We start from the raw sequence: 27884 nt of genomic DNA, 5'->3' as shown, positions 1-27884 counted from the left end.
AATTTCTCACGATCGGGACTATTTTAAAATATCTCTAATAAATATTCCCCTGGTTGACTAAAAATAAAATACATACAGGGTGCCCCATTTAAATGGGAATGTCATCAATCAATTATTCATTATTACACAGTAAACTTATTATAAAACAAAAGATTTCTTAGTTTTGCCTCGAACAATATTTTACATGTCCATAAGCAACCATTCCCATTTAAATGGTCACCCTGTACAGTTACAGTTGTGTCGTCCAAAACGATATATATACGTTATGGAACGAAAGGACCACCATAATTTATTATCCTCCGGGATCGAATCGTGTGTCAATGTGTGCCTTTACGAAGGCAAGGGCGTCCAATGATAAATGTCCTTCGGGTACACTTTTATAAATTTCCATCGTCCTTTCTGCCCCATAATCATCGGCGTTCTCGTTTTCTACGTCCCTCATTGGTTCTCTTCAGTCTCTACGTTTCTTCATTTTCGTTATGTCTTTGATTCGCGGTATCTGCGCGTTTTCTTTCGTTCTCGACAATCGAACGAATTTACTTTGAACATATCGGGGCTGAGTCGCGCTCGAGGCTCGATTACAAACTCTGCATAGAGTGGTGGTGGGGGGTAGTGACGGAATGGGTAGCGACGGTGTAGGTAGCGACAAAGTGGGGGAGGAGGGCAGTGTGGGTAGCGACGGAGTGGGGGGAGGGATTTTCTAAAGGAACGCGAGGCACAGGCGTCCACAAGGTTATCCCTGGACGCAAAGCTGAGTCGCCTACGGACACCGTACGCATACGTATGTATAAACTATTTACGAGTGTTTCTAATCGGCAAAGAGACTCGTGATTACTCTGTCAACGTCGACTCTCTGTTTCTCCGCGGAGTCACTGGTTAATTTACGACATCCTCGTCAACGTTTCAATTAAGACGAAACACACGAACAACACAGTCTTTGCAACTTGCGTATCCAACCCAGCGAACATCGTCTCGAGCGTCACGTGACGCAAGTCGGTTGATATTTCGCGCGTCAAGCCATAATTCTGAGCAAGTTTTCGTTTCGTCTACGATGATTTCGCCGCGACACGGGACTCGATTTGGGTTCATTTTTGCCCTTAAGTTTTCGAATTTGATCGGTCGAAAATTTTGGCAAAATTATGTCACCGGAATAGAGAAATAGAGAAACACAATTAAAATGATAAATATTTGCTCGGGGTAACGATATCCTTGAAAGATATAGAAAATATCAATATACGATGCAGTAGTAAAATTAATTATCATTGAAAATTAATTTATTAATTTATTAATCTAAAATTGTTTTTAGAAAACACGAGACACCAAATAATAATCATAACCGAGTAAATAATCTAAATTTTGAGATTACTCTTGCGATCATCGATCAGTAAACGTATGAAAAAGTTACGCGTGAAATGATTTATCTATTGATGCATATTATCGCAAGTGTAATTATCAAATTGATGAGTTTTTTTCCGATGAAAATGAGTCCAAACACGACCTTATTCGAACTATTTTTAATTATATGAAATTCCAAAAATGATTCGAAAAACATATAATCAAAAATTATTTCGAGGAAATTGTGTTTAGGCTCAGTTATAGCGAAAAGATACCCTGCCTTCAAGTGAAACGATGGCCTCGATTTTGTCACATCAAAACGAAAATTACTGGCTTTAAAAAATGTAAAAATGAAAACCTAATATAAACATTTGCTTTCGGATGCTTGCAACAAAAGTTTTACGATAAGAATAGTGTCAAAATATTTGACAAGACGGAAATGGTTTCCTGTTGTTTCATGTAACCGGGTACTACTGTACTACTATCTTACTCAGCTGCACTCGTGACCTTGCATACACGCGCATCGATGCACATTCATACGCATAAACTCTTTAACTGTTTGTATCAGTTTCAATATCGAAGCCTCGGATTGAAAAATAATGATGAACTTTTTTATCTATATTAAACAGCGAAATTGGTCCAAGAAAGGTGATCACCTTCCATAAATAAACACACTATTTTTAGGTTAGAAAATAAATCGTACGCAAGCGAAATCATCGGGAGACCGATCATTGGCCACGAATGTTCGCCAAGCTGGAAAAAAGGGATAATTATCTGCAAAATTTATACGCGTTTACGTGTGGAATACTTGTGCTTTTAGTACTTAGTAGGATAGAAAGGGGGCAAATTAACTGAAATCAAGAGAAGGCGGGAGGTTGAACAGTGTCCTCTCAAAATGGCCGCCCCTTGGTCCAGGGATCGTTCGACGATCCTTGTATGTTTGTCGTCTCTTGTTCAGTCTAAAGATGGGTGTATAATAATCGTATACAATATATCTTCAATGTACATACGCATTAAAGATCTTAATATACAGAGTGTCCCACTAGAAACAGTACATCCAATTATTTCATTTGTCATCGACGATTCAAAAAATATTTCACATATAATTTTAATGCTCTCAAAGAGTAAATACAGGGAAACAGAATATATTTTTCCAAAGTCACCCTTTTTTTTTAGAATTTGTATGGTTACCGATATTTTTTCATATAAAAGCATAAATCTCTCCAAGATCTCGTAGCAGATGTTAAAGTAGTCGCCGTATAACCTTATGATGATTTTGAATTCCAAAAAAATGGTTAAAACCGAAAATGATTGCTATTATTATTATAGAATTTTTATGCATAAATAAAAAATTGGTACAATATCGTATACAGTCAAGGGCTGCATTTAAACCTAACTTCAAATACACTTTTGCAAATCTCTAAATTTCTTATAGTTAAAAATGATCTAAATGATGTCATGTTTGGACTCATTTTTATCAAGATAACCTCATCAATCTATTTATAATATTCTCTAAAGATATAATGACATAGCAACAGGGATTGCTATATCACTTTATGAATTCAATGATTAACAAACTTCGCATCTATGGTATATTGGTAATACGAGTTTGTAAATACTTTCACGAATTTAATTTTTGTCACCACTGAAACCTAAAGACTCGAGCAAAACAGGTTTGATTTTAAATTTTAAATTGGCTTAAAATCACACTCAATGTACTCTCGAATACATATTGATATATTCTAGAAGATGCCATGGAAAGAAATATGCATTTTTATATGAAAAAGAATATCAGTGACTATGAAACCGTTGAGAAAAAATTTTCGTTGCACCGTACAAACGTTATGCAATCACTAAAGTTATGTCTAAAACGTTTTCTCTTATCGTCGAAAATAAAGGAGATAATTAGGTGTATCTTTTCCGATGGGTCACTCTGTACACGAATGTATATATATATATGTAAATATATATGTATATAGAATTATAAATTATTATTGTGTTTGTATAGTTAGATTCGAGGGTGACTTACTGGTGGGTCTTTCGAGCACTCTTTTGCGAACCTGTGCTAGACATACCTCGTGGGGCACCTTTAAACAGAACGATCATTCATTATTGGGCTCGGCTGCAACGATCCTTGTCGTCTAATAGGGCACTTGAGATGGTCGTTTCGAGGGACATTACAGTTGGCTGGACCCGTGCATTCGTTTACCGATAGACCGTGGTCGGTATTGCTGGTTGACAAGTCTTTTAGGCTAACCCCCATTGCGAATGCGCATTCGTACAAACTGTGCTTCGCACGAACGCGCATGTGAATACACGAACAATTTGAACTGCAGATATTAGATTATTTCCTCACATCACGCATCGGTTCGCAGGTCACAATTATATGCACGTTTACTGGTGAATAAATCTGCCTATTGTAAGTTCCATGAGGGAATAAAATTGCATGTAAACAGACCCTGTCACGCAACAGGAGCATGCTTACACGACGCTCGACCATCCGCGGTCTACGATTCGTGCGAATCAATTCGTAGGACACGCATCCACTGTGAGAATAGCCTTAAAGAGTCAGGCGAGCCGAGCTCGACCGTAAATACCCGACGAACGAACACGTCCGTTAACCGAGTTCGTTCGGGTGTCGTGCGACAGTTGCAAACGTGAACGTGACCATGAGGGCTGAGATTTTACTCTCGTCGCCCTTTTTTCGCGCGATAAAACGTGCGCGTACGATTCTGAATGGTGAAGAGAAAAAAAAAAATAAGGGAAAAAAAAGGTACGGAAGAACGCTGAAACACAATTGCGTCGATGAAACGAGAGAAGTATGACTCGTGAATGGTGACGCGTTTATCGAAAGAGGGAACACGTCGCACGAATGAAATGAACGCACGCTATAAAACAGTTCTTTGACGCTGTTACTGACACACGAGGCGAGATCAGGCGACACCAACGAACACGTGGAACACGAAACTCGAAGCCGAACGTGTGTATCGGCGCGGATGAATGCAAACAGTTTCGTTTCGCTGGTCGACCAGCGTCGAGCATGCACAATGATACATCATCTCGCGCCTCGGGGCATTCTGTCAGAGTCGTTCGTCAAGAATCGACGATTTCTAGTCACGCTCACGGCGTTTGTCGATACACTTCTCGCCCCCGTTGAAGTAGCCTTAATATCTTTTATCATTGCAAATTCAAGGTTAGAGTTGTTTTCTTGCACACAAAGTGGTTCGTGATAAGTGTTGCAAATGGCACAATTAATCGTTTCAAACGTTTTCGATAGTAGAGGAATTCAAATTGAATATAATGATAACTATTTGGTGACAAATTTTTATTCTAAGATTGGAATGTTGTTATCTGAAATTAAGAAAAGTTAAAGAAACAAACTCTAGTAAACTTTAATCCGGTTAGATTAAGATTTAGTACAGTTTATTTCATTAATTTATCTGGAATAAAATTTTAACAATCGTTCCCTTATTTTACTATTTTTGCCACTAGATGGCTACCAATAAGATTTCTCTCTCGTCGTTAAATTTAATTCCAAATCTTATATAGTAGGCGTTTTAAGAGATTAGTCGCGTCACATTTAAGACGGGATCTTCCGGATAAATCTTATTAATGTATTCAAGTAACAGATTTGGGACAGAACAAAATACTGACTGCTTTAAAGTGTCAATAATATTGATTATTATTATTAGTTACAAACTTGATTGTAACTAGTTTATAAGGCTAAAGAATTTTTTAATCATTATTCAAAAAGACTATAAAGTATAGTTAAACCAATTGCATATTCAGTATATTCTTTAGTAGATTATTCGACACAATTTCTTATATTCTATAAAAAGTATTAAGACACTTTTCCAAAAAATTCTACATTCGAGAGGTAATTTAACTTTCCAATTACAAATTATTTCTATCTTTGTCATGTTCTGATATTCTTTCTCTGTGACATACGAGAGAAATTACATAATCGCGTAAAGACGCGTGGTGACCGATGACTGCTTTAAACTTAACCTCAATACGATACATCATATTTAAGAACACGATAAAGGCCAGATCGGTCAAGAAGCATCAGATACTGTGAGAAAATATTTTTTGAGCCCTACAGGGCTTTTTATAATAAGAAAAAGAAAGCCTCCCATTTGTTTAAACTATAATTGCATAGAATGCTTTTTGCTTTCGAATAGTTCTATCGGGGAAAAAAAACGATTCAAAGACATATTAAACTCTACTAACCGTTGATAATTTTATTAAAATTGTGACGATTATGAAATGTTGTTTTTTCGAAACGAAGAATTTTGCGGTGATCGCGAATTGATAATCGTAAGAAAAAATCATTTTTTATTCCGCCATGACGTTTCGTCGTTTGGAATACTTTATGGCCGATTAGTCCGTGACAATACACCATTTTCTCACGACTATAAATTTTCCACGATTCGCCCAAGAAATCGTAGAACGAGGGGTCGGAACGGGGACAAGGATTCGAAATCGTCGATTCTGACCACGAAAGAAGCCACGAACACCACATTCAAGCGTCTCCCATGCCTCGATGCTATCGGGACGCGGTACTTACTGTTCTTCTTGTACAGCAGGATCTCGAATTGATCGTGAATCTGGCCCTCGAGGCATTCCCCGATCCTGGCGATCGTCTCTTTGTCAGTCAACTCCCCGTACATGAATCCGCAGCGGCAGGACTTTTGCATAACCTGGCGACAAATCAGCAAATATTACCCTTTGGGTCGTTTGCTGACACGGTGCTCGGTTACCGTGGCCGACAGTACCGTTGATCGATGATAGTTTTTCGTTCGCGAAACGAGCAAGAAACCGACGCGATTAAATGTCCCGTTTAAGAGGGCAGCACTGTACGACGCGTATGTTAGCTATATACAACGCGTATGTTATAAATCAACGCGAAAGTAAACATTTGGTTGATATAATTTTTTGTCATTTAATTTACAATAATATGAACGATCAAAAAAAGGGTAACTTAAAAAAAAAATATATATATATACTTAATACCGAAGTAATTAAAATTTAAAAAACATGGCTATGTAATTCCCTAATAAATGTTGCAGTAAATGTGAAAAATTTCTAAACAATTAAGAATCAGTTACGCTCTTCCTACTTCTAAAAATAGATTCTTTTAACAATCTTTCATATTTTATTCTTGAGACTTCAAACTACTGTCTAAGGCATGAAAAAATCGGTTTCTTTTTTTTCAAACTTACAAATTTAACAAATAATTGTAACAAAAACATTTTTCGATTCAGAGAGGGAAATACAATGATGGAAAATTTTTCTTAAGGTCTTGGTTCTTTCTTAATCTTAGTTCCATTTTTCCTTTATTAAAGCACACTCTCGTTCGGATTACGACGTTCCCTTTTATGAACCATAACATTTCTATAAAATTTCGATTATCAGGAATCGGCGATTTTCGTGTCACAGTGGTCACATGATCGCCTCGTGATTTACGTAAATTCGACTTAATGGATCGATTTAATTACACGAGAAGGGTGATTGGAAAAGTGGTAATTGTACGGAATCGTTGCTATCGCGGAACTCTCGATGGTTCTGCTTCGTGTTTTTCCGCGGTTGTTCATTAAACGTTCGCGTGTGCAGTTAATACGGAACTGAAACAAAATCGGTGCGACGTAAAGGTGTGTGCGCGCGCGCACATGTATGTGTAATGTACAATTTACATTAAACCGATTACATTTATGCGGATGCTTCACGGTAATCGGATCACCAACGTAATTATCGTCACATAAAATTAATTATTTCGTGGACTAATGACAAAAAAAGTTTTACAAAAATCCAAATTGTGTTTCGTTTATAAGCATTTCGAGGGCGTTCTTGAAGATCAACGCGTTTGCGTTTTCATTCGCATTCGAATTTCAATGGTGTTAAAATTCGTTATTATACAGGGCGCACAATAATTTTTTTTAATTTATACACGGTGTCCCGAAAAATGAAGTACCAAAAAAATGTGGAGAGCGAATGGATAATTCTATGTGAAAATATGAAATAAAATTTTGTTCGCGATGCTTGGTTCTCGAGAAAATCAATTTTGAAAATCCATTAGGTCACCTGAGTGACAATCGACGATTTTGATGAAACTTGACATGCTGAAAAATATTCGACCTGTATTTTTTCCATCGGCTGATATTGATGTCCGAGTGGTGAAAACTACCCTTAAAGTTGTTGATTACCTTTCTAGTTAAAAATCTTAAAAACTAATGGAGATAGAAAAAAATGTCGAACATATAGAAATTTTTGTTTTTGATAAGCTATAACAAGACCTAAATAAAAAATTTTGTTATAGATGGCGTTAATGTATCCTGTTAAATAATTATGAAAAAAAAATCCAACTGGCTACTGTAGCGCCATCTACGACTCGATGGAATATTTACACAGATCTTACAGATCTTTATGGAATATTTACACGATTCGTCAAGAATTTTTATCACATTTAACAATTTTTTCAATTTTCGTTAAGTTTTCAGATGTTTAATTAAACAAGTCGTTCACAATTGTGGGAATTTAGATTAGTACTCGAATAGCATAAAAATAACTGATCGAATAATTTTCAATGTACACCTGTATTCATGCACTCGATGAGATTTCCAATGGTTAAGAGAGCGTTGAAAATTGGCGACACGTTTGAATTTTCGAAAATGAAAATCGCTCGAGCAAATCGGCTTGCGAAACGTTCGAGGAAAGAGAATTGAAAGCAATGTACGCGCGGACGAAATGGGGGTTCAGAAAAGCAACGATTGTGGAGAAGAAGGGATTACCTCGGCACGATTATAGCCAGAGATATTGCAAAAGCTTTCGTTGCAATAGACAATAGGGAAGTCGACGATCTGAGCGTTCGCCAGGAGAAAACTGCTGTCAGCTGTGAACAGAAAAATATAAACGATTTATTAAATGATTGTTTATTTTATTGTTTAAACATATCACTAATTGAATAAATAATAAATAGTTATTGATTTTAATTCAATTTAATGGATTCGGTAAATCAGTTCCGGAAGTTAAGTTTTTCTCAATTCTATTTTACCAATGGTCTCTGTCGAGGCTTGGATTTTCCCTTCCAGGTGAGCGCCAAATATTTTGGCCGCGCAAGACCTCTCAGAAAAAAGTTCCATTGTACAGTTCCTATTACATGTGTTGTATATTTCGTTTTAAAACATTTACACCGTTAATCACCTGTACTATTAGATATTTATTTTGCAATATATTTATATTTTCTTTTTTCCCCGTTACATATATTATTATATTTCACTCCGTTCTTACTGCACTGTTTTCGAGATTAGCTTAACAACAATACGTAGTCGTACCATGACTTTGTACCGTGAACGTATAAATTATTTTCTCTTTCTTTAAACAATTAATACGCGATGAAGATATCAATATTATTAATTATAAAATTAAGGTTGAAATACAATACATTTTGTTTTTCGTTCCCATTTTTATAATGTATACTTATAATTTTTCGTTGGGTTACTAATTTATTTATTTTTCTAAGACGACTCAAAACTCGGAAGATCCCTCGCAAATTGTCATTCCGTTATTAATTGCATTCACGAGCATTAACAAATAGCCACGATAGTAATATTCTGCCTCCTGGATTTTTTTTTTTTTTTTTTTTGTGAAAACGAAACACGATTTTTTTAGAGTGTATAAACATTTTATTAAATTATATATTTTCCATTTTGGAAAACGAAATGACTTTCCGAACAACCAAATATATCGGGAAGCTTAAATTTTAATAAATATTGATAATAATAATACTCTTCCATTGGCCCGGTTTTCCCTTCTATTTCCATTCCTCGAGGAGATTTCAGCCACTCGAGTTCTCTCGCTCGGTCGTGTTTCCCCGCCCATTTGCTCGTGCACGGCACACGTAGCGTATTAACGAGCTTTATTCCTTTATTCGCGCCGCGTACAAACGAATGGAACCGGTGGGGAAATTCGTCGTCGAAGTTCTCCGTCGAGGCCTTGAATCGAAACTCGATCTCCGACTACTGTCCTCGTTTTTCTTTCGCGACCCGCTGTCGTCGACGATCGTCGGAAGTTTTCAAAGACCGAATCGTGTTATTCGTTGATTTTTGTCGGACGTTTTCAGTGATTTATCGATTACACCGTTCGGATTCGCTGAATTTGAAAAGTTGTTTTCTCTATTGCTTTTGTAAATACAAAAGATAACTCGGTGAATTACTCGTGTGCTTTAGTCACGTCGAGGAAATAACAGTGGTGTTTTAATCTTATTATTAACACGATCCTCGAGTACGAACGATCTTTAAAGATAAATAAATAAATAAATAAATAAATAAAAAAAAAGATTGCAGTCTCGATTCAAATGTAGTGCAAAATTACAATAGACGGAGGCAGATGTGCAGTTCACCGGATAATTACTATTTTTTAATTTTGTAATTGCGTATACTATATAGGATTCTAACGTCTTGCAAAAGGATGTTAAAATTCCAGGGTAATTATATTCGTTAAATTGGCCATTATCGTTAACATACTGCTAGAAAAATGGAAAGGAAGCCTGCTAATTGTATATAATTTTTTATTTTGGGAAAAATTTTTTTTTTAGATAGAGTATCTATCTACCAATAGATACAGTGAGGACGGTACTGAAAATCCACAATGGCCAATAGCCATTGCGCATGACGGCAAGGGAACTAATAGCCTGTAGGCTAGAGTGGGGATGTAAACACTCGTTAGCGTTCTTCTCACGGTCGGACAGTAGTCAAACAACGAACAGTTAAAAATAGACCGAATACAACCGTGTTTGGGCTCATTTTCATTGGAAGAGTCTCACCAATCCATTGACGACACTTTCACGAGAATACAACGAGAAATATACGTATTTTTCAGTAGACGTTTGTTCGAGTCGAAGAACATTGATTAAAAAAAATATTTCGGTATACTTTATCCAAAGATAAACGTTTTAAAATTATGTTAGCATAACCGTCCGGTGCCATATTTACAAAGCAGACAGTAACGTTAAATAAAAAAAGTTTAAATTACTCTTCGTCTCGTCAGAAAAAGAAATTTAACGTTTCTTTAATTTTTCAATAAAAGGTAATTTACTTTTGTTAAGTAATGTGTGCTCGGATAAAACATAGAGAGAACAAACGTTTATCTCGCGAAAAAAAGTCTACTTCGATACTCAATGAGTTAATATCAGAATGAGATACCCCGTATAATGCACACTTGAAGGATTGTACTGAATACTGTGTAAAAATGTATTTGCCCAACGCGAGAGAAATGTACCTCCTCTCTCTCTCTCTCTCTCTCTCTCTCTCTCTCTCTCTCACTCCAGCTGTTTCTTCATTATTGAAACCGGACCGCTCGTGTTTTTCCATTTGTTTATCAAAACACCGATGCCGCTTTATGTGTCGTAGGTTTGCGGTTGGCTGCGTTCCACGGTTTCCTTCTGTTTATTTCTTCTTCCGCGTGACAGAACATCTGCAGCCGTGACGTTTAATAATAAAACGGTCTTTTATAAAGCGCGGCTCGCTTTGCGCGCAATACGGGACGAAAAGATATTAATATTTTTCTGCCGAGTGAGACTCACGCCCCGCCTCCACACCCCCCCACCACACCCCCTTCAACCCTCCTCCTCTCACGGACGATATTGAAAAACGAAAAGCTAATCGCGTTTCTTCCAGGGACTGCGAAATATACGATTAAATGTATATAATAATTTCGTGTCGTTGATAATACATTTATTCGTGTATCCGTTTATTTGTTTATCGGTTTATTCACGCATTGGAATATTTTAAACGATGAAAATACACGCGGGCTGCTTAAACGACAAGTCACCGTGGTTATCTTCGAGAAAATCGACAATTCTCGCCCAGTCACATCGGTCCGCAACTAAATTTCTTGTTTTTGATTTTTTTTTCGAGAAATTACATTATTTCCGGAGAAGGTAAGTTTATTGTTAAACGTTTCATTTATTTTGGAAAGTAAGTTTTCAGTTTTGAATTTTCAGTAGACTTTTCGATAAATATAACAGGTAAGTTAAATATAACTTAGTTAATTTAAAAAAAACTGATGTTTAGCTAAGTTAAATATAACAGTTAAGTACCTATGTAACAGTTAAGTGATCTATGAGTTTAGAGATGATGTGTATAGTAGAAATTGTACATTGAGAGTAAAAAAAGAAAATTCGCGAACGTTAACAAAATTACGTAGAAATGATTCATCACTGTTTGGACAAGTAAAAGTGTGTGTTAGATATCTAAGTAAAGTGAAATATCAGAATTTTATAAAATGAATACATTTCACGAACACACAGAGTTCTCCGTGGATCGCGAGAGGTCCCTGAGTTCCTGTTTGAACTCAGCTTTGAGCAGCACTTTTTAAGGAGACGTCCTTAATTAAAGGCGATACTTTTCTCCCCGTTTTTCAGCGCGTGATAACGACCAGTGAAAGAATCGCGTTCCTTTGAAGCGTCTTCGATTTTTCTTTCCGAGGAAAATGGACTTCCGGTATTACTATACTCGAGAGACTTCCATAGAGTGGAACAAAGATCCTGACGTTGATATCGAGCGAATTAACATGGCACGAAATCGCGATTAAACTTCCGATTATGGACCTTGAACATTTTCATAATAAATATTTAACATGCCACAATAATTGCTTATGCATTCCACGTAAATATTTTTTATCGAATGGTCGATATAAGATTTTGATAATCTGAAAAGTAGGATAGTTTATATACATAATATATATATGTATTGCAAATCATTGGAATAAATATTGTAGATTTGTCTTTTACAAGTATATTTCTTCCCTTTTAGTTACCACAAGTTTTTTAACAAGTGTTTGAAGAAAATAGTTTCTAAAAAACAAAATTTGAAGAAGTGTTACAGTTCCAAAGAGAACAGTAATTTTGGAAAAATATGTTTTAATATGAAAATGGTTTTGGGAACAATGGCTCGTAAGTAGTGTTGAAAATGACGTTCTTCGAAAAGAGTAGTGTTTGAAAAGAAAATAATAGTGCAAAAATAAATTTTGAAAAAAAAATAATTAAAAGAAACTACTATTAAAAGAAAAGTAGTTTTTGAAGAAGACGTTTTAAAAGAAAAGTAGCTTCTGGAGAAGACATTTTAAAAGAGAAGTAGCTTTTGAATGAAAGTATGTTGAAAGTTTTTGCAACAAAAAAAAAATGTTTGGAAGGAAAATTTGTTATAAGAAAGAGTTCAATGATATAATACAGTAAATGTAAACGTAATACAAAAATTCCACCTAAAATTGACCTATGAATTCAGTTGAGAAGTAATTTGAATACGGATCAAATTTGTGATTGTTAATAATTTTTATTTTTTAATACGATAATAATTTCGAGTATAACACCAGGATACTATTGATAAGTCGTTTTCTATTAGAGCATATTACATGGGAAAAAATAAAATTATTTAATTATTTAAATTTCATTATTTTCCCAAGTATATTTATTAACACAAAGAGTGTTGGTCCAATGTGTCATGGACTTTTATTAAAAAAAAATTCCAAATGTTGTCCATTTTTTAACCCGTAACGCGAAGAAACCCCCTTAAATTACACGAGTGTTGCTTTTTCGTAATGGCGGGTCGTAAATCACAAAGTGACGCGAATTAACACAGGGGTGGTAGTTAACACCTCGCTAGCTGTGATGTCACAGGTCTCCTGTCGCAACGTGGTCTGTTCCATGTTTCACGCCACGAGACAGCGAGTAGCGAGCGAAACAATCGCCCATCGATTGGTCCGCCGCGAATAAATTGCAACGACCGAAACGAGACCGTGTTATAGCGCGCGACGAGCTATTATACTTAACGTCGGCAAAGCTCGCGACATCGACCTTCGAGTTTTTCCTTACGTTTCCTCGACATTTGCTATTTTTGTTCGCACCTCGTCGGGACGATAACGATAATCGTATCTATGCGCCAGTTAAGGGGATAATCTATTTTGATACAAAATTGCAAGATCTGCTATAAATTTTTTTTTTTTTTTTTTTTTTTTTTTTACAAAGGAACACTGAATTCAGGTCGGAGAAGAGCGAATTAGGATGAAAATTAAAAAACCTACACTCAGTGAAATGTTGTATTATCGATGCTGCACGCTTATCGGTAAGTCGAAGGCTAGCGCGAAATAGGAAATTTTATATTGTTCTCTGTATCTTTACGAGAGCCTTAGAATCAGATTAGTGAAGTCTTCCCGTGAAAAATGAGTCCAAACACGACCCCTATTGGACTATTTTTGGTTACAGTCGATTCGAGTAAATTTTGAAAAATTTTTAACGCACAATTTAACCTAATCCGTTAGAGGTCATGTTTGTACTCATTTTCGTTGGGATGATGTTCATTCTTTTTTTTTATAAAGTAAGAAACAACTAACAATAAGTGCGAAGACCTTTAAACGCGGGGCCCGGGGCAAGTTCCCCAGTTTGCTCGATGCTAAAGGCGGTACTGTGCCAGACTGTCATTCTGACTCAGTCGCGGTGCACGTCAGTCGAACAAGCCCCGCCATTCGCTACAGTCGCGCGCCGCTCGTTCGAACGCACACTCATGACCTGGTCTCGCCACTAGAAACGGGTCAAGGCCACGCACATCGACCTTATGCACCTCGTACACGACCGATTCGTCGATCATCGTTTCGCTGTTTGCTCTCAGATGAGTTTTGAGCCGTGGCTAAGAGTGTTCGCCACACGAAACAAAAAACCTACCCCGTTCGATTCTGTTTTTCAAATGTTACTGCAATAATGCTCGCTTAAGTTTAAATAAATCGAGGGTTAGAGTTGAATATAGATAAAGGAAGTAAACATAGCGAGAGAAAGTGAGAAAGAAATAGTGTGCGGGTTGGGGACGGGTAAGTTGCCAAGATCTTACAAACTGAACGTTAGAGGGGCAAGAAGAAGACCCTTGCTTCGTTCAATCCCTACCAGGGATCCCTAGAATTAAATTTGGTAAGCGGGCACATTGCATAGGAGTAGAACCTCTATCTGCAATAAGTGGGTTCTATTGAATACCAAAGTTCCTCGTGTATATTTATAAAATTTATAAAATAATTTATAAAATTGATACTTGGTCTTGACAATAATTGTTGTCATGTAGAATTTATCATGATTATATTACGAAAGGTAGGGGAACTTCTTGTTTCACCGATAGTTGATATTTTGATTTTATGTCTACGCCAATGCGTTAAGTGTAATATTTATTCTTGAGAATAATTATTACATAAAATTCATCGGGATTGTACCACAAGAAACAGGAGAATTTTGTAGTCCCGCTGGTAATTAATATTCCGGATCTGTGTTTACGCCAATGCGTTAATTGTAAAGTTTGTTCTTGACAATAATTATTACATAAAATTCATCGGGATTGTACCACAAGAAGCAGGAGAATTTTTCAGTCCTGCTGGTAGTTAACATTCTGGATGTGTGTCTACGCCAATGCGTTAATTTTAATATTCTTTCTCGACAATAATTGTTATCACGTAGAATTAATCGGTATTGTATTACAAAAGGTAGAAGAATTTTGTTGTTTCGTTAAAAGTTGATATTCTGGCTGAGTGTTTACGCCAATGGGTTCCAGTCGTTCGTAATCGCATCGTCTCGCTCTGTTTCGATATCCCTCCTTAGGAACATTCGTCACGCGATGGCCTTTTCTGCGCAATCGCTTTAGTCAATAATGAAAATATGTGTAATTCGAGTTAGAATGACTACTAATCCGATTCGTTGGATGACTACTAATCAGATTCGTTGAATGACTACTAACCCGATTCGTTGGCAACTCACGATCCCTGCACAGTACGACATCTACGAGGTGCAACACACGCGCACGAGCTAGACAAAGGCCCGATGTCATCGCGAGCGGGACAAGAAAAGACGATTGGGTGGCAGACGTTGTAACAGGGCGACACTTTTGATCGAGTGTTCTCTCGAATGGCAGCTGCTCCTCGTCTCGATAGCCCCTGACGGTGCATCCTCGAATGGTGCAGCCAAGCGCGTGGCATCTCTGCTCGCGATCAGACCTATGCAACAGGAGCTCGAAAGAGCTCGAGGATGCTCGAGGAGGTTGCCAGCTGGGAGTACTTGGGGCCAAATTTGTCAATTAGACGGAGATCGGAGATATACGATTGCGGTGAAATTCGACGCTGGTGTTCCAGAAGAATACGATGGATCGCGTAGAATCGGAGTTGGAGGATAAGTTCAAAGGCTGGGGGACCGATACGAAATCACACGGAAACCAGAAGACGAGATATCAAGTGTTGCTTTCGTGATGGTAGACGTTGATTCTCCAAACCGTTGCCAGCTGGGGTCCTTGGATGACTTTGCCAATTCGGTAAGAATTATGGCAAAGGAATTGAACATTAATATTCTTGGATCACCAGAGGGACGAGGTTGCCAAATTGGGATACGAGGATGATTGAGTTGCACTGCTGGAGGTAAATTTAGACCAACGGGGCAGCAAAGTGGTAATAATCTTTGGGGTCACTTTAAGGTTAGTTTTAGGTTTGCCATCTTGATAAGAGGAACACTACATTGAGAATTGGGAAAGAGGGACGAAGTTGCCAAATTGGGATACGAGAATGATTGAGTTGCACTGCTGGAGGTAAATTTAGACCAAGGAGGCAGCAAAGTGGTAATAATCTTTGGGGTTACTCTAAGGTTAGTTTTAGGTTTGCCATCTTGATAAGAGGAACACTACATTGAGAATTGGGAAAGAGGGACGAAGTTGCCAAATTGGGATACGAGAATGATTGAGTTGCACTGCTGAAGGAAAATTTGGACCAAGGTGGCAGCAAAGTGGTAATAATCACTGGGGTCATTCTAAGGTCAGTCTTAGGTTTGCCATCTTGATAAGAGGAGCACTACACATTGAGAATTGGGAAAGGAAACAGGATGAATCGTATCGTAGACATCGTCCATGTTATCTGGGTGCCAAGAAAATGGAAGATGCGTATCTAAAGTCTGAATTAAGTGAAACATCGACAATTCCATCGATCAAAGTCTTCGCGATAGAAGATTGGAAGTACTGCGTCTGACCTTATTTTTTGTGCAAAGTAATGGTCGAAGTTATATAATAAACTTAATTAAAAACTGGCAGACAGGGGTTGGGAGAGCAAAATAAGAGATCGAAAACGATTAAACAGGTACTTGGGAAGAGCAAAGTGAGGCATGTAGTGTATGTTGACTATTTACGTATGCTGACATAATATTTAGGTTCGAATGTGAAACAGCACATTATTTGAAATAAATTATTCTTGGCAGTTAGTACGAGAACTACAGATTTGAACAAAATGAAATAATATATATACATATATACATATTCACGTGAATTAATTTTTTATTATTATTGATTTAAATATGTGCTCGTTAAAGCTACGTTTTATTGGTCTAGTTTCTGGTTTAAAAAAAGAAAAACTGCTGCACTTGAAAACAACGTTGTCCTAGTCCGAGTCTCGTAAATCTCGCTCAAGTCTCGATTCGTGAGCTTTTTAATGCGTTTATCGGGACAGGTTAGAGTGAATCCGATTCAGCAAAGTGGAGGCGGCTCTTGAATATGGATGAGATTAACAGACTGATGTAAGAGAACATTCGAAGCCCCCTGACGATAAACAGGCCTCTTCTAGCTTGTGAAGATCAACTTTTAAGAGCTCTCTACGTGTTTAGCGAGCGTTTGAGGTTAGGGGTTTGCATTCTTTTCGAAGAGACGAGAAATGTTGCTTTACTCGGCCCACCGATTGCCTAAATACGTATCTCACGTTTCAAGGTCAGGTTGGGTCAATATGAAACAGAGAGATGTTTCATACTGATTATTTAACCTAACTCTGCCCTAACCCTTTCTATATTTAACTGCTTTGTGTTACATAAAAAACAAAAATTAACATAAATATATTCCGAAAGGTCATAGTTATTAAAAATAAATTTGTCGACTCTTAATTCGAGTCCTCTTATACAAGATATGATTCTTTGTACTTAAAACTGTACAAGTAATTAAATTGTACAAAAATATGTGTACAATATAACATATTGCGTAGACTACCCTGTATATCGAGTAAGAAAGATAATTATGATTGAAAGAAAAGAAAACGAGAACAAAAATTTAACGAATAAAAATAAAATTAAGTATACCTTTGATATAACGGCGCGATTCAATTGTATATAGTTATTAACCTAACCTTGAAAATAATGTAATAAAAGTGTAACAAAAGAATAAGGAAAATGAAAGAAATAAAAATAAGTATTTAAGATGATAATTACATCGATAAGAACGTGAAATAATACAAAGTGAACTAAAATAAAATATGCAGCAGAATATGAAGTTCAGAGACAATAGCAGCAGGGATAATGGATAACAATGGAGTCTTCTGAAGTGTCTTTAACGTTTACAACAATTCTATAATGAAAGCAGTTTTTAAACCGTTCGTCGAATCTTTTCGTGTTTCCATCTCTTAAGTCGAATATACGGCAGACCAAGGATATCCTCTCGTAATCACGAGGTTTTGTTTATTCGTAGTCTTCTTTCACTGCGTATGCTTTCACGTTAATTTATACATTAATACAGAATAGTATTATTTGAAATTTATTTTTTCTAGTCCCTGCATTGCATATGTGCCTAACCTTTGCATCAGACTCAGTGACTTCTCTATATTATCTACTAAGTTTTGATCGGTAGAGAGTGCCAGTACCAACTAAGGAACTTTCTCTCACTCCTTTCTCTTTTATACGTTGACTATACGTAAATGCATTGACTGTACCATCGCCGTAGCGGACCAATCACAGCATAGTCGTGCGAGGAGCTCTACGAGTAACTTCGTTGTCCTGCGAACGCGTTGTCGCGTGGAGAAATATTATACGAAAAATTACATTCGGGTAAATTTATCGACCAGTGAAATCTTCTTAAGGAACTATCGAAGAAGTGGATATCGATAAATAACAGGAAGCTCAATACAAGATTCGTTTTATCGCGGACAATCCGTTCGCAATTGCAGTTGTCTCGAGTTTCGTGTGACAGAAACGGTCGGGACGAACGATGCGTGATCTTCGGCACGAAAAATTCCTTCTGTCTCGATCCGTCCCGATACATCCCGACGGAAATCCTACATCGGCGGAAATCGATGGAAACATGATATTTCTCTACCGTCTGGCGCTTATCTCCGAATTTTATGGGAGACAATTTTACGAGTATCCGGTTAGAAGTTTTCAACAACTTTATCGGAGAAATTCGTCGAGGAAAAGGTGAAAATATCGACTAGGTTTTTATGTCCGCAAAAAGTACTGCGATATGTCAGAAGTTGAAATAAATAAAAGAATTATTGTTCTTTGTCATCGCTAAACAGAAATGGCATAATTCGTAGGTGTTTTTCAGTTAAAAAGCGAAAGTGCACGTTTAAAAAATTTTCGAAGATAATATTTATTTCTTTTTTCCTCTTGCACAAATTGACAAATGTAATATATTAGTTATAGAGGAATAATTGGTCGTAAGATTCAGGTGCAAAATACCTTGTTTAGTTATTTGAAAATATCACTCCTACGATGAAATTTTTAGATTATTGTAAAAATGGGCGGGAAAATTCAAAACATATTTTGATGCATCAACTTTTGTATTATGAAATACAGTTTCCTTAAAAACGAAAAAAATTGACCTTCGTATCTCCTCTACTCTTTTCCAACTACAAACAAATTGTTTACATCAGATTATGTCGGCCTCGAAATCATAGAACTTCTGTCTGAAACGTTTTCCGATATTGCCAACACGATATTTGCGTGGATCACATTTAAATTAGATTAGGTTCTAGAAACAGCGATTCAACTGCCTTCGCCTCTTTTGTTAACCTCTTCTTCGCATAACCTAAATGAGTATTTATTTTACGTATAAAACACCGCAAACTTTATGCAACAAAAACTTGAAATAATAATGAACAAGAAAATAGAACAAATTTTTTTCCAAATTTCCTAATGTTCCAAAATCGAGGATTGAAATGTAAATATATGAAAAAAAGATGCCCGTTTAAGATTTCAACAATTATTTTACTTTATTTACTCTCACCAATTAAACAAGAAAACATTAATCCGTACTTTAAGAAACTTTTCCAATATAACGTACAATATATACCAAATAATTCATAGCCTCTACGAATAAACAAAAAGATAATAGAAACATTCTTTCTAATTTTTCCTACTGCGCGTACTTGCAGGATAAAATAAAATAAGACGAATTTTAATACTTGTACATCTTTCGCTCGTATCGAGCAAATCGTGCAATTTCTTCGATTCTCCGTTTCGACGTTGGCGCCATCTACTTTGGAAAACGCTGACGCAGACTTTTGACTGACCGTAGTCACTTCCGGCGGAACGGCTAATCTTCGAAAGTTCACCGAGTATCGGCGCTTCGAACGTTACGGTTTTTTTTATCCTTTCCTAGTAGGGTGCAGTCGTCGCCACGTACGGCTAGCAGCCGTGGAGGGGGCGAGGGAAGGCCACCTTGAAAACGAGCATTGACTATGCTCGCCCCAAGAAGGTCGACCGGCTTTAGTTACGTTATATTTATCGCGCGGCATAATCGATAGTTCGTCCCTCAGGTAAACAGCATGGGAGTAATCGTTATTTCGGGCAGAAGCGCGTCGTTGCATGCCCGTACTTGAACCACTTTCTGCGTTCGCGATGAACTCCGTACGCTTCGCGATCGGGCACGAGGATACTTCGCGACCGTCGCACAGTGTAACGAGTATATAGAGAGAACGAATCGAAATTCAATTTCCTGTTAAAATAGTTTTATTTATACGTAATTGCTTTGCTTATCATAGGTGTCATATTTTTTTTGTTATCGATAATTATCACAATTTTTTGGACAATCATTATTATTTTTGTGTCACTTAAAATTATCACAATTATTTTTTTGGACAATCATAATTACCACAATTATTTTTTGTCATTCATAATTATCATAATTATTTTTTTGCTATTCATAATTATTTTTTTTCGTTACTCATGGTTATAGTGTGATATACAAAATATTTAATTTTTCACACAAAGTAATTGAAAATTAATATTTCTTTATGAAAACTTTTTTAAGCGACTCACAAAGAGAAAACGGGGTCCCTTTGACATTTTTTCAAACGAGAGCTGATATTAATTTTTTTTTATTAAGACAGCTCTCGTCAAACTGAATGACATTTATAGCAAAAATGAAGTCGAGATTCTCGTTTCAGATACTGAGAAAGCAGTTCGTCATACTTTACTTGGCATACTTTGTGCATTTGTATATTTATTTAAATATATGATACTTTTAGTACACAAATATTTTCACAGTATTAAAGAAGAATGTGTTAATTGGAAAAATTCATTTCTCCTGCTACGACACTGGCGAAATTTCTGATCGATTTATTGTAATTGTTAACTTTAGACTTCATTTGACATTTTGGTCAGCCTTTGTAAGCCCCGAGACTAAGTAAAAATTAGTCGTCATTGTTCACGTTCCCTTTACTCATGGTATTACAATATTCTTAACCCGTGACTAATGTTTCCTTCTCCCCGCAATACATCGTATTTGTATAATTCGACTTACGCGGAAAGCTCTGGAACGAATTACCCGCGTAAGTTGAGGACTTACTGTATATCCCCTCAGTATTGTAATTCCCTATCTACAGAAATACCTGCCCTTCCGACCTACTCTACATTCTTCATCCTTCGTCTTTGCGCTCCATCTAACTTTTCTAACTGGAAAATAATAATAAAAAATAAGTTCTGATCTTCTATACTTCTTTATTAATTCCGGTAATTTTGTTTAATTATCATTTTACGAACACGTTATCCCAGTTTCAAGATTGTGAACAATTGAAGCCATTGTTCTCACGATCGTGACAAATATTATTCGGGTAACTTTTTTGTTATAGCTAAGGGATTAAAATTTAAACGTCGTTTGTAAACGATTAACGTGTCGGTGGATTAAGGAGGGAGGCTCGACTAACACGTTAAAATAAAAGTGAATTTTAGCAATGTTTTTGTAACGCAAAACTTCGATATAATATTGACTTTCATATATGTTCGTTAACATTTCAAGATATACATTTTTTTTGCCACGATTTATCAACTTTTTGCGAAGTAATTTGAGGGAAATTTTAAAATCTCGTATTGTCATTAAGTTAACATATTTTGAACAAAATTTGTGTTTATTCGATGTGTAATTATCATTAGGAAGAAAATAACGTTTGATTTTTTGTTTTAGATCAACATAAAAGAATACCATTTGTAATTTCGCAGAATGTTGATAAATTGTAACAAAAAAAAAAATGTATATCTGAGAATGTTAAATAATAATAATAATAAAAATATATTATTACTTATAATCTTCAGCTTGAAGTAGCTGTGAGTTTAAAAACTGGTTTACTGAACTTTGAAGCAATGCAGTAACCGTGTCGGTGTAAAGCTATTAATATAAACTAAAAAATGTGTCACATGGTTCATTGTATCTTAATAGTAGTATCATCAATGAATTGGCAAGATTCTCCCGATGAAAATGAGTACAAACACGACCATATTTGGACTACTTTTTAATTACAAGTTATTCAAATCATTTTTCAAAAAGTCTGAATTACGTATAATTAAAAGTATTCAGAATGGGGTCGTGTTTGGATTCATTTTCCGCCAATCCATCGACGATACTCTCACGAAGATAGAATGATATATATATATATATATCGTAATTACACATCGTATGAACTCAAATTTTGTTTAAAAAATATAAAATGAACGATAATACGAGATTTTTAAATTTGTTAACATAAAAAAAAAAATTTCCGAAAATCATTTTTATTTCAACGTTCTACTCAAGTCTCCCCCTTTTTCTGAAATCTTCTCTATTGTGCACATTCGTGCCGTGGCCCACGCGATCGAAGAACGTCGATTTTCGCGTGGCTTGCGGTCAGGTAATAGGCACACGCACGTGCACGCGCACGCACAGAGGTCCGATGTTTAATGGACTTTTCTACTTAGAGGCCAATAAAGTGCTCGGAAGAGTCCCGAACATCTTTCCCCTTTCACGTGAAAGTACTAATCTACCCTTGGACGCCAGAGCGCCGCGTGCTTCTCGCCCTGAACGGAGCGAGACAGAGTATCTTTAAACAAAGAGGGAGTGAAAGAGCACCAAGGTTTCAAAGGTTATGCTCGCTTGGGGAGGAATTTAAGACTTCCTCGCGTTTCGAGTCCAGAGTCAACCGAGCCGAGAAAAATACCTGACCGAAGAAACGGGAATAAAGAAAAACCAATGAGCGACTCGCAATTCGCGTATTTCTGGACCAGTGGTTCTCAAACTTCCCTTTCACGTTCTCAAAGAACAGAGTGTACACCGTGTCCAACTCGATACCTATACGGCCACCGTCCAGTGTACTGGGGCAGGGAGCTACCGTGGGGAGTGTTAGACCACGCCCACCATAGATAGCAGTGGTGGGGTAACTACAAATATAGAATGAGCGCCACAGTTAACGGAAAAATTAACAAGAGGAGAGACTATAGATGAAACAGTTTACTGTACGAACAGTCGTTTGATAGGGTTTTTGTTAACTTGTTACACTTAATTTGTTACACTTCTAATTGTACATTTACAAGGGTAATTTGTTACACTTCTCATTGAATCTTAATTGGAGTATCGCCAATGAATTGGCGAGGTTTACCCGATGAAAATGAGTACAAACACGACCATATTCGGACGACTTTTTAATTATAAGGTACTTAAATCATTTTTCAAAAAGTGTAAACTAGGCATAATTAAAAATAGTCCGAATGGGGTCGTGTTTGGGCTCATTTTCAATGGGAAAATCTAGCCAATCCATCGATGATACTCTCATGAAGATAGAATGAGATATATATTAGTGTTTAGATTGCATTAGCGATTAAATATTTATTAGTTCAATAGTGTTGTTTTTATTTTAAAGTGTGTTGCAAATATGATCAGGGTCTCTTATATTGGAATGTATTTTTGCGTAATGACAATTTTTGAAAATATATTTTATTACAACCTTTCTCTTTATTACAAACCTACAACAATAATAAGTGTTATATACTAAGACTCACTCAATGCAACTCGTAAAATACTAACTAGACATGATTCTTTCAACGATATAATTGTTTACTTCAGTTTTAATAAAAAAAAGGGCAACAAACGTCAAAGAAAATTGGATTGAATTAAACTTGGATCGAAATAACGGTAATAGACAGTTGGGAATGGTTGGATTTAATTTCCCTGGAGCAACGGAAAGTTGTGGCACGATCTGGGTCTCTTCGTTTACACGAACAGAAACGCACAGTGGCCGCAGAGTTACCATTAACGAACACTCTTTAATTACCAATTACTAAATCCGTCGTCTGACGGAAGTTTTCAATTTATCCATCACGAAAACATAGTCTAGATAACTGAAAACACTCTGAATAACAATTTACCATTTCAAATGGTAATTTTTCTCTCCGTGTTATTATGTTCTGTAATAGGGTTAGCGAACCTATGATACGCGACTGAATTTTGAATCCTGCCTCGTACTCGAATACTTTAAATATCGTAATTTAAATGATTGTAATTTACAAGAAATCCAATTATATACAAAATTAATTTTGGGGAAAAAATAGATGAAAAAATTTATTTTATATTTTTGATTGAGAAACGTGTCAATTTTTGAAAATAAATATGAATTAAGAGTCACACCGTGTTTCAGCGACTCCAAATTAAATATGGAGTTTCAAGAGAATTTTATGAAACTGGAATATGGCTTACTTTTTTGGAAAATTTAAAGAAAGTATCGAATATTCAAATATTCGAAGATTATTGGTGATATTCAAATATTCAGATATTCAAACTTTATTGGTAATATTCGAATACTCAAATATTCAAACTTTATTGATAGCATTCGAATACTCAAATATTCAAACTTTATTGGTAATATTCGAATACTCAAACATTTAAACTTTATTGGTAATATTCGAATACTCAAACATTTAAACTTTATTGGTAGTATTCGAATACTCAAATATTCAAACTTTATTGGTAATATTCGAATACTCAAATATTCAAAGATTATGGGTAGTATTCGAATACTCAAATATTCAAAATTTATTGGTAGTATTCGAATACTCAAATATTCAAAGTTTATTGGTAATATTCGGATACTCAAACATTCAAACTTTATTGGTAGTATTCGAATACTCAAATATTCAAACTTTATTTATAATATTCGAATACTCAAATATTCAAACTTTATTGGTAATATTCGAATACTCAAACATTCAAACTTTATTGGTAGCATTCGAATACTCAAATATTCAAAGTTTATTGCTAATATTCGAATACTCAAGTATTCAAACTTTATTGATAGTATTCGAATACTTAAATATTCAAACTTTATTGGTAATATTCGAATACTCAAATATTCAAACTCTATTGCTAATATTCGAATACTCAAGTATTCAAATTTTATTGGTAATATTCGAATACTCAAATATTCAAAGATTATGGATAGTATTCGAATACTTAAATATTTAAAGTTTATTGATAATATTCGAATACCCATAAAATATTCCAATATTAAGTTATTCGAATAGTCTCAGTCCTACTGTGTTTAAAATGCCGTTCGAAGAACGGCTTCGCTGTAGGTGGCACAACGCCTTAGGAGGAAACACATTTTATTACGCAGCCGGCAATCGTGTTCACGGAGTAAGGTCAGTCAGAGTAGCTACTTAATCTTGATTTGCACGCGAGTTTCAGACCGCGACCGAAGCCGGATCGCTGGGTCAAGGTGCAGCCTGTGCAGTTGCACGCGTTTGCAGGTGACCGTGACGGTGTACTCGCACCTGTCGCAACGCGGACAGATTCCGTGTCTCGAACCCTCGCTGTTCTTGAACCTTTTGACAAACCGACGTTTCGAAGAGCACATTTTGATTAACTTTTTCCACGTGTTTTCTCATCGTACATCGGGTCCAAAAATCGGTAAACATTTGAGATTGATTTTTCTGAACAATACGCTGAATACCAAACCGAAACTATTTGTGTTAATTAACATACTTACGAAGATGTTGCATGAATTTTTTTACTTAATTGCTTCTAATAATAAATGAATTATATATACTTCTAATAATAATAATTTAATAATATCCCATTTTTTTATTGCCATGCTGTATCAATTATGAAAAATTGTTTACCTTTTTAGTGGTTAATTTCCATAGTATAATATTCAAAATTTATTAAAAATTAAGGAAACGTTGGTAAGCTACATGCCTCGATGGGCAATTTTCCTTTATTTTTAGTTTTATAAAGGTTTCAAGTCTGCCACTTTATCGATGAGAAGTTTCACGAAAAGTATCACTCTATTATAGTAATCGTGATAGGATCTAATGTGTAGTAAAAAGTGTAGTAATAACGCTGTTTATACACAAGATTTATCGTAACAGGCGGGATCTATTTCAGCAGTGGATTGGACAATCCACACAACAATGAAAAAAGTTCATATAAGAATATATTCCATTTGACCTTGTTCTTAAATTACAGTCATATTTGTACCCTTGTAATGTACAATTGTTCACTTTTATAAAAAGTACCTGAAATGTGAAAATGAAAGTACACGAATTGTCAATATGCCAAGCACAAGTAGAGAATTTTTTGTCGCGAATTCAAGCAACAGACTTTATTGATACACGAGACGTTGCTGTGTGATTCACTAGACGTGAAAAAATAGTTAGAAACAAACACGTGTTTAAACTTTGTATTTTGTACGCGTCGACCCCATAGCTTCGAGCTCTCTTCGAACTCTCTTCGATGAAAATAGATTTACAGCGAACAAAGAAGGAAAAAAGAAAAATTAAAAAAAAGTAATTATGTCCACAAGGAGAGAATTTAGGCTAACTTGGTTGTTAAAGTGAAACGAAAACCTATTAAATGCTTTAAGGATACTTGTAATGTTCAAAATGTTGTTACAAAGTGCACAGGTATCTAACATGTTGAAGATACAGTAACTCCTCGATAAAATGTTTTCTTCGCCCCTCGATAAAAGTACTAGTGCAAATTAAAAATTTTTTCTTTTTTATTGTATCTTTACCAGAGTGCTGTCAATGGATTGGTGAGATTCTCCCGTAAAAAATAAGTCCAAACACGAGCTCGTTCGGACTATTTTTAATTACGTTCAATAAAAAGTTTTTCAAAAATTATTGGCGGAACGTGTAAGGAAACAGTCCGAATACGGTCGTGTTTGGTCTCGTTTTCATCGGGAGAATTTCACCGATCCATTGATAATACTCATGATGATACAGTGAGATGTATAGTGGTGTTTAGGTTGCATTAGTGATTATCAGACCGATACGTGTGCAGTGTTGCTTTGAAGTTCGGTGGCCGAGCGTTTGTAATACGAGACGCACTTGGTTGTATCTAGTATACTCACCTCGTTCGACGATTCGCATGTGTTTGGATCCCAACTCGAGATAAAATAAGTGAATTTCAGAAACAAATTAGACATCATTTTTCCTTGAAACATCTCAAGCAGACCCAACAATAATTTTAACGCGAGATCACTGAATATATACAAGATAGCGATAAATATTATTTTTCAAGTATTTTTCTTATAGCTTCTTTCTTATATACTTAAAAGCAGAAAATTAAACTGGAATACGTTGTCAAAGTATTTCAACACTGAAAATGAGTATTTAATGATACAATTACCATCCAAAATGGGTACGATTGCATACAAATAATTATACCTACTGCCTGAGATGTACGTACAGTAGAGACAAATTATAATTACTAACCAGGGTTGGTATTATAGTATACCAGAATTTCAATTGAAAATAAAAATTCATTCGATTTCAGTATTTAGGCAACGAACAGGTCAGACTATATACACATACGACCTATACGTTAGGAAATCGTTGATTTCAAGAACTGACTAACTGTTACTCGTTTAAAATATGACGGTACACCGTCATGCATAAACCACCACACGTGATGTACATCATCGAACGGAAGTTCTCGGTACAATCAATTCGTTACTTGAGAAATTGACATAAGATCGGTCGGTTAATCTTCCACCAAGGTAAACAAGGAGTTATCGAGCATTGTATAGAAACAGTTTAGCAGAATCAGCTATACTAACCCAGTCTGTCATTAAGAATTACCGGAGTGCGGAAATGACTATAACTTGGGGACAAGGTCAAACGAGGCACACGTTCATATGAACTTTTTTCATTGTTTCTGTGCCCCTGATCCACTCGATGAAGTGGGTCGTCCACGTTACGATACACCCAGTGTTTTTCTGATAAACCACTCGATGGATCGCGTTGAACCCTGCCAACGTGAGATGATTTCGTTTTAGGAACCTTTATCGTTGATCGTCCGTGGATTATCGTCGCTAATCGACCATTCGACCTTCGATCGTTTGTAAGATAATCCCAATGGTCGCACGAACTTTTGTTCGAACGACGCGAGCACCGAGGCGTTACGTAAACGTGTACATACGAAATTTATGCGAAAGCTGTGTAATTTCCTAACCTAAAACTCGTTTAAAAGTGCTTGCAAAGCCAT

At 36.0% G+C, this 27884-nt stretch overlaps 1 protein-coding gene across 7 annotated transcripts in view; it reads right to left on the bottom strand.

The window, feature by feature from the left end:
• Eag (potassium voltage-gated channel protein ether a go-go) overlaps positions 1 to 27884 on the bottom strand; it is a 174668-nt gene that overhangs the window by 26361 nt on the left and 120423 nt on the right. For 6 of the 7 annotated variants that reach the window (XM_076311058.1, XM_076311056.1, XM_076311060.1 and 3 more), the window contains exons 4-5: positions 8124 to 8224; positions 5903 to 6035 (exon numbers count right to left, since the gene is read on the bottom strand). In XM_076311058.1, coding sequence (XP_076167173.1) covers positions 5903 to 6035; positions 8124 to 8224 — 234 coding nt within the window. Of the gene's footprint in view, positions 1 to 3410; positions 3508 to 5902; positions 6036 to 8123; positions 8225 to 27884 lie in introns of those variants that run through there. The other variant, XM_076311063.1, reaches the window with a different exon arrangement.

Source organism: Ptiloglossa arizonensis, chromosome 5 (assembly GCF_051014685.1).
Source record: "Ptiloglossa arizonensis isolate GNS036 chromosome 5, iyPtiAriz1_principal, whole genome shotgun sequence".
Lineage (NCBI taxonomy): Eukaryota > Metazoa > Arthropoda > Insecta > Hymenoptera > Colletidae > Ptiloglossa > Ptiloglossa arizonensis.
Note: the sequence above shows the minus strand (reverse complement) of the source record. Positions and strands in the feature narration are given on the sequence as shown.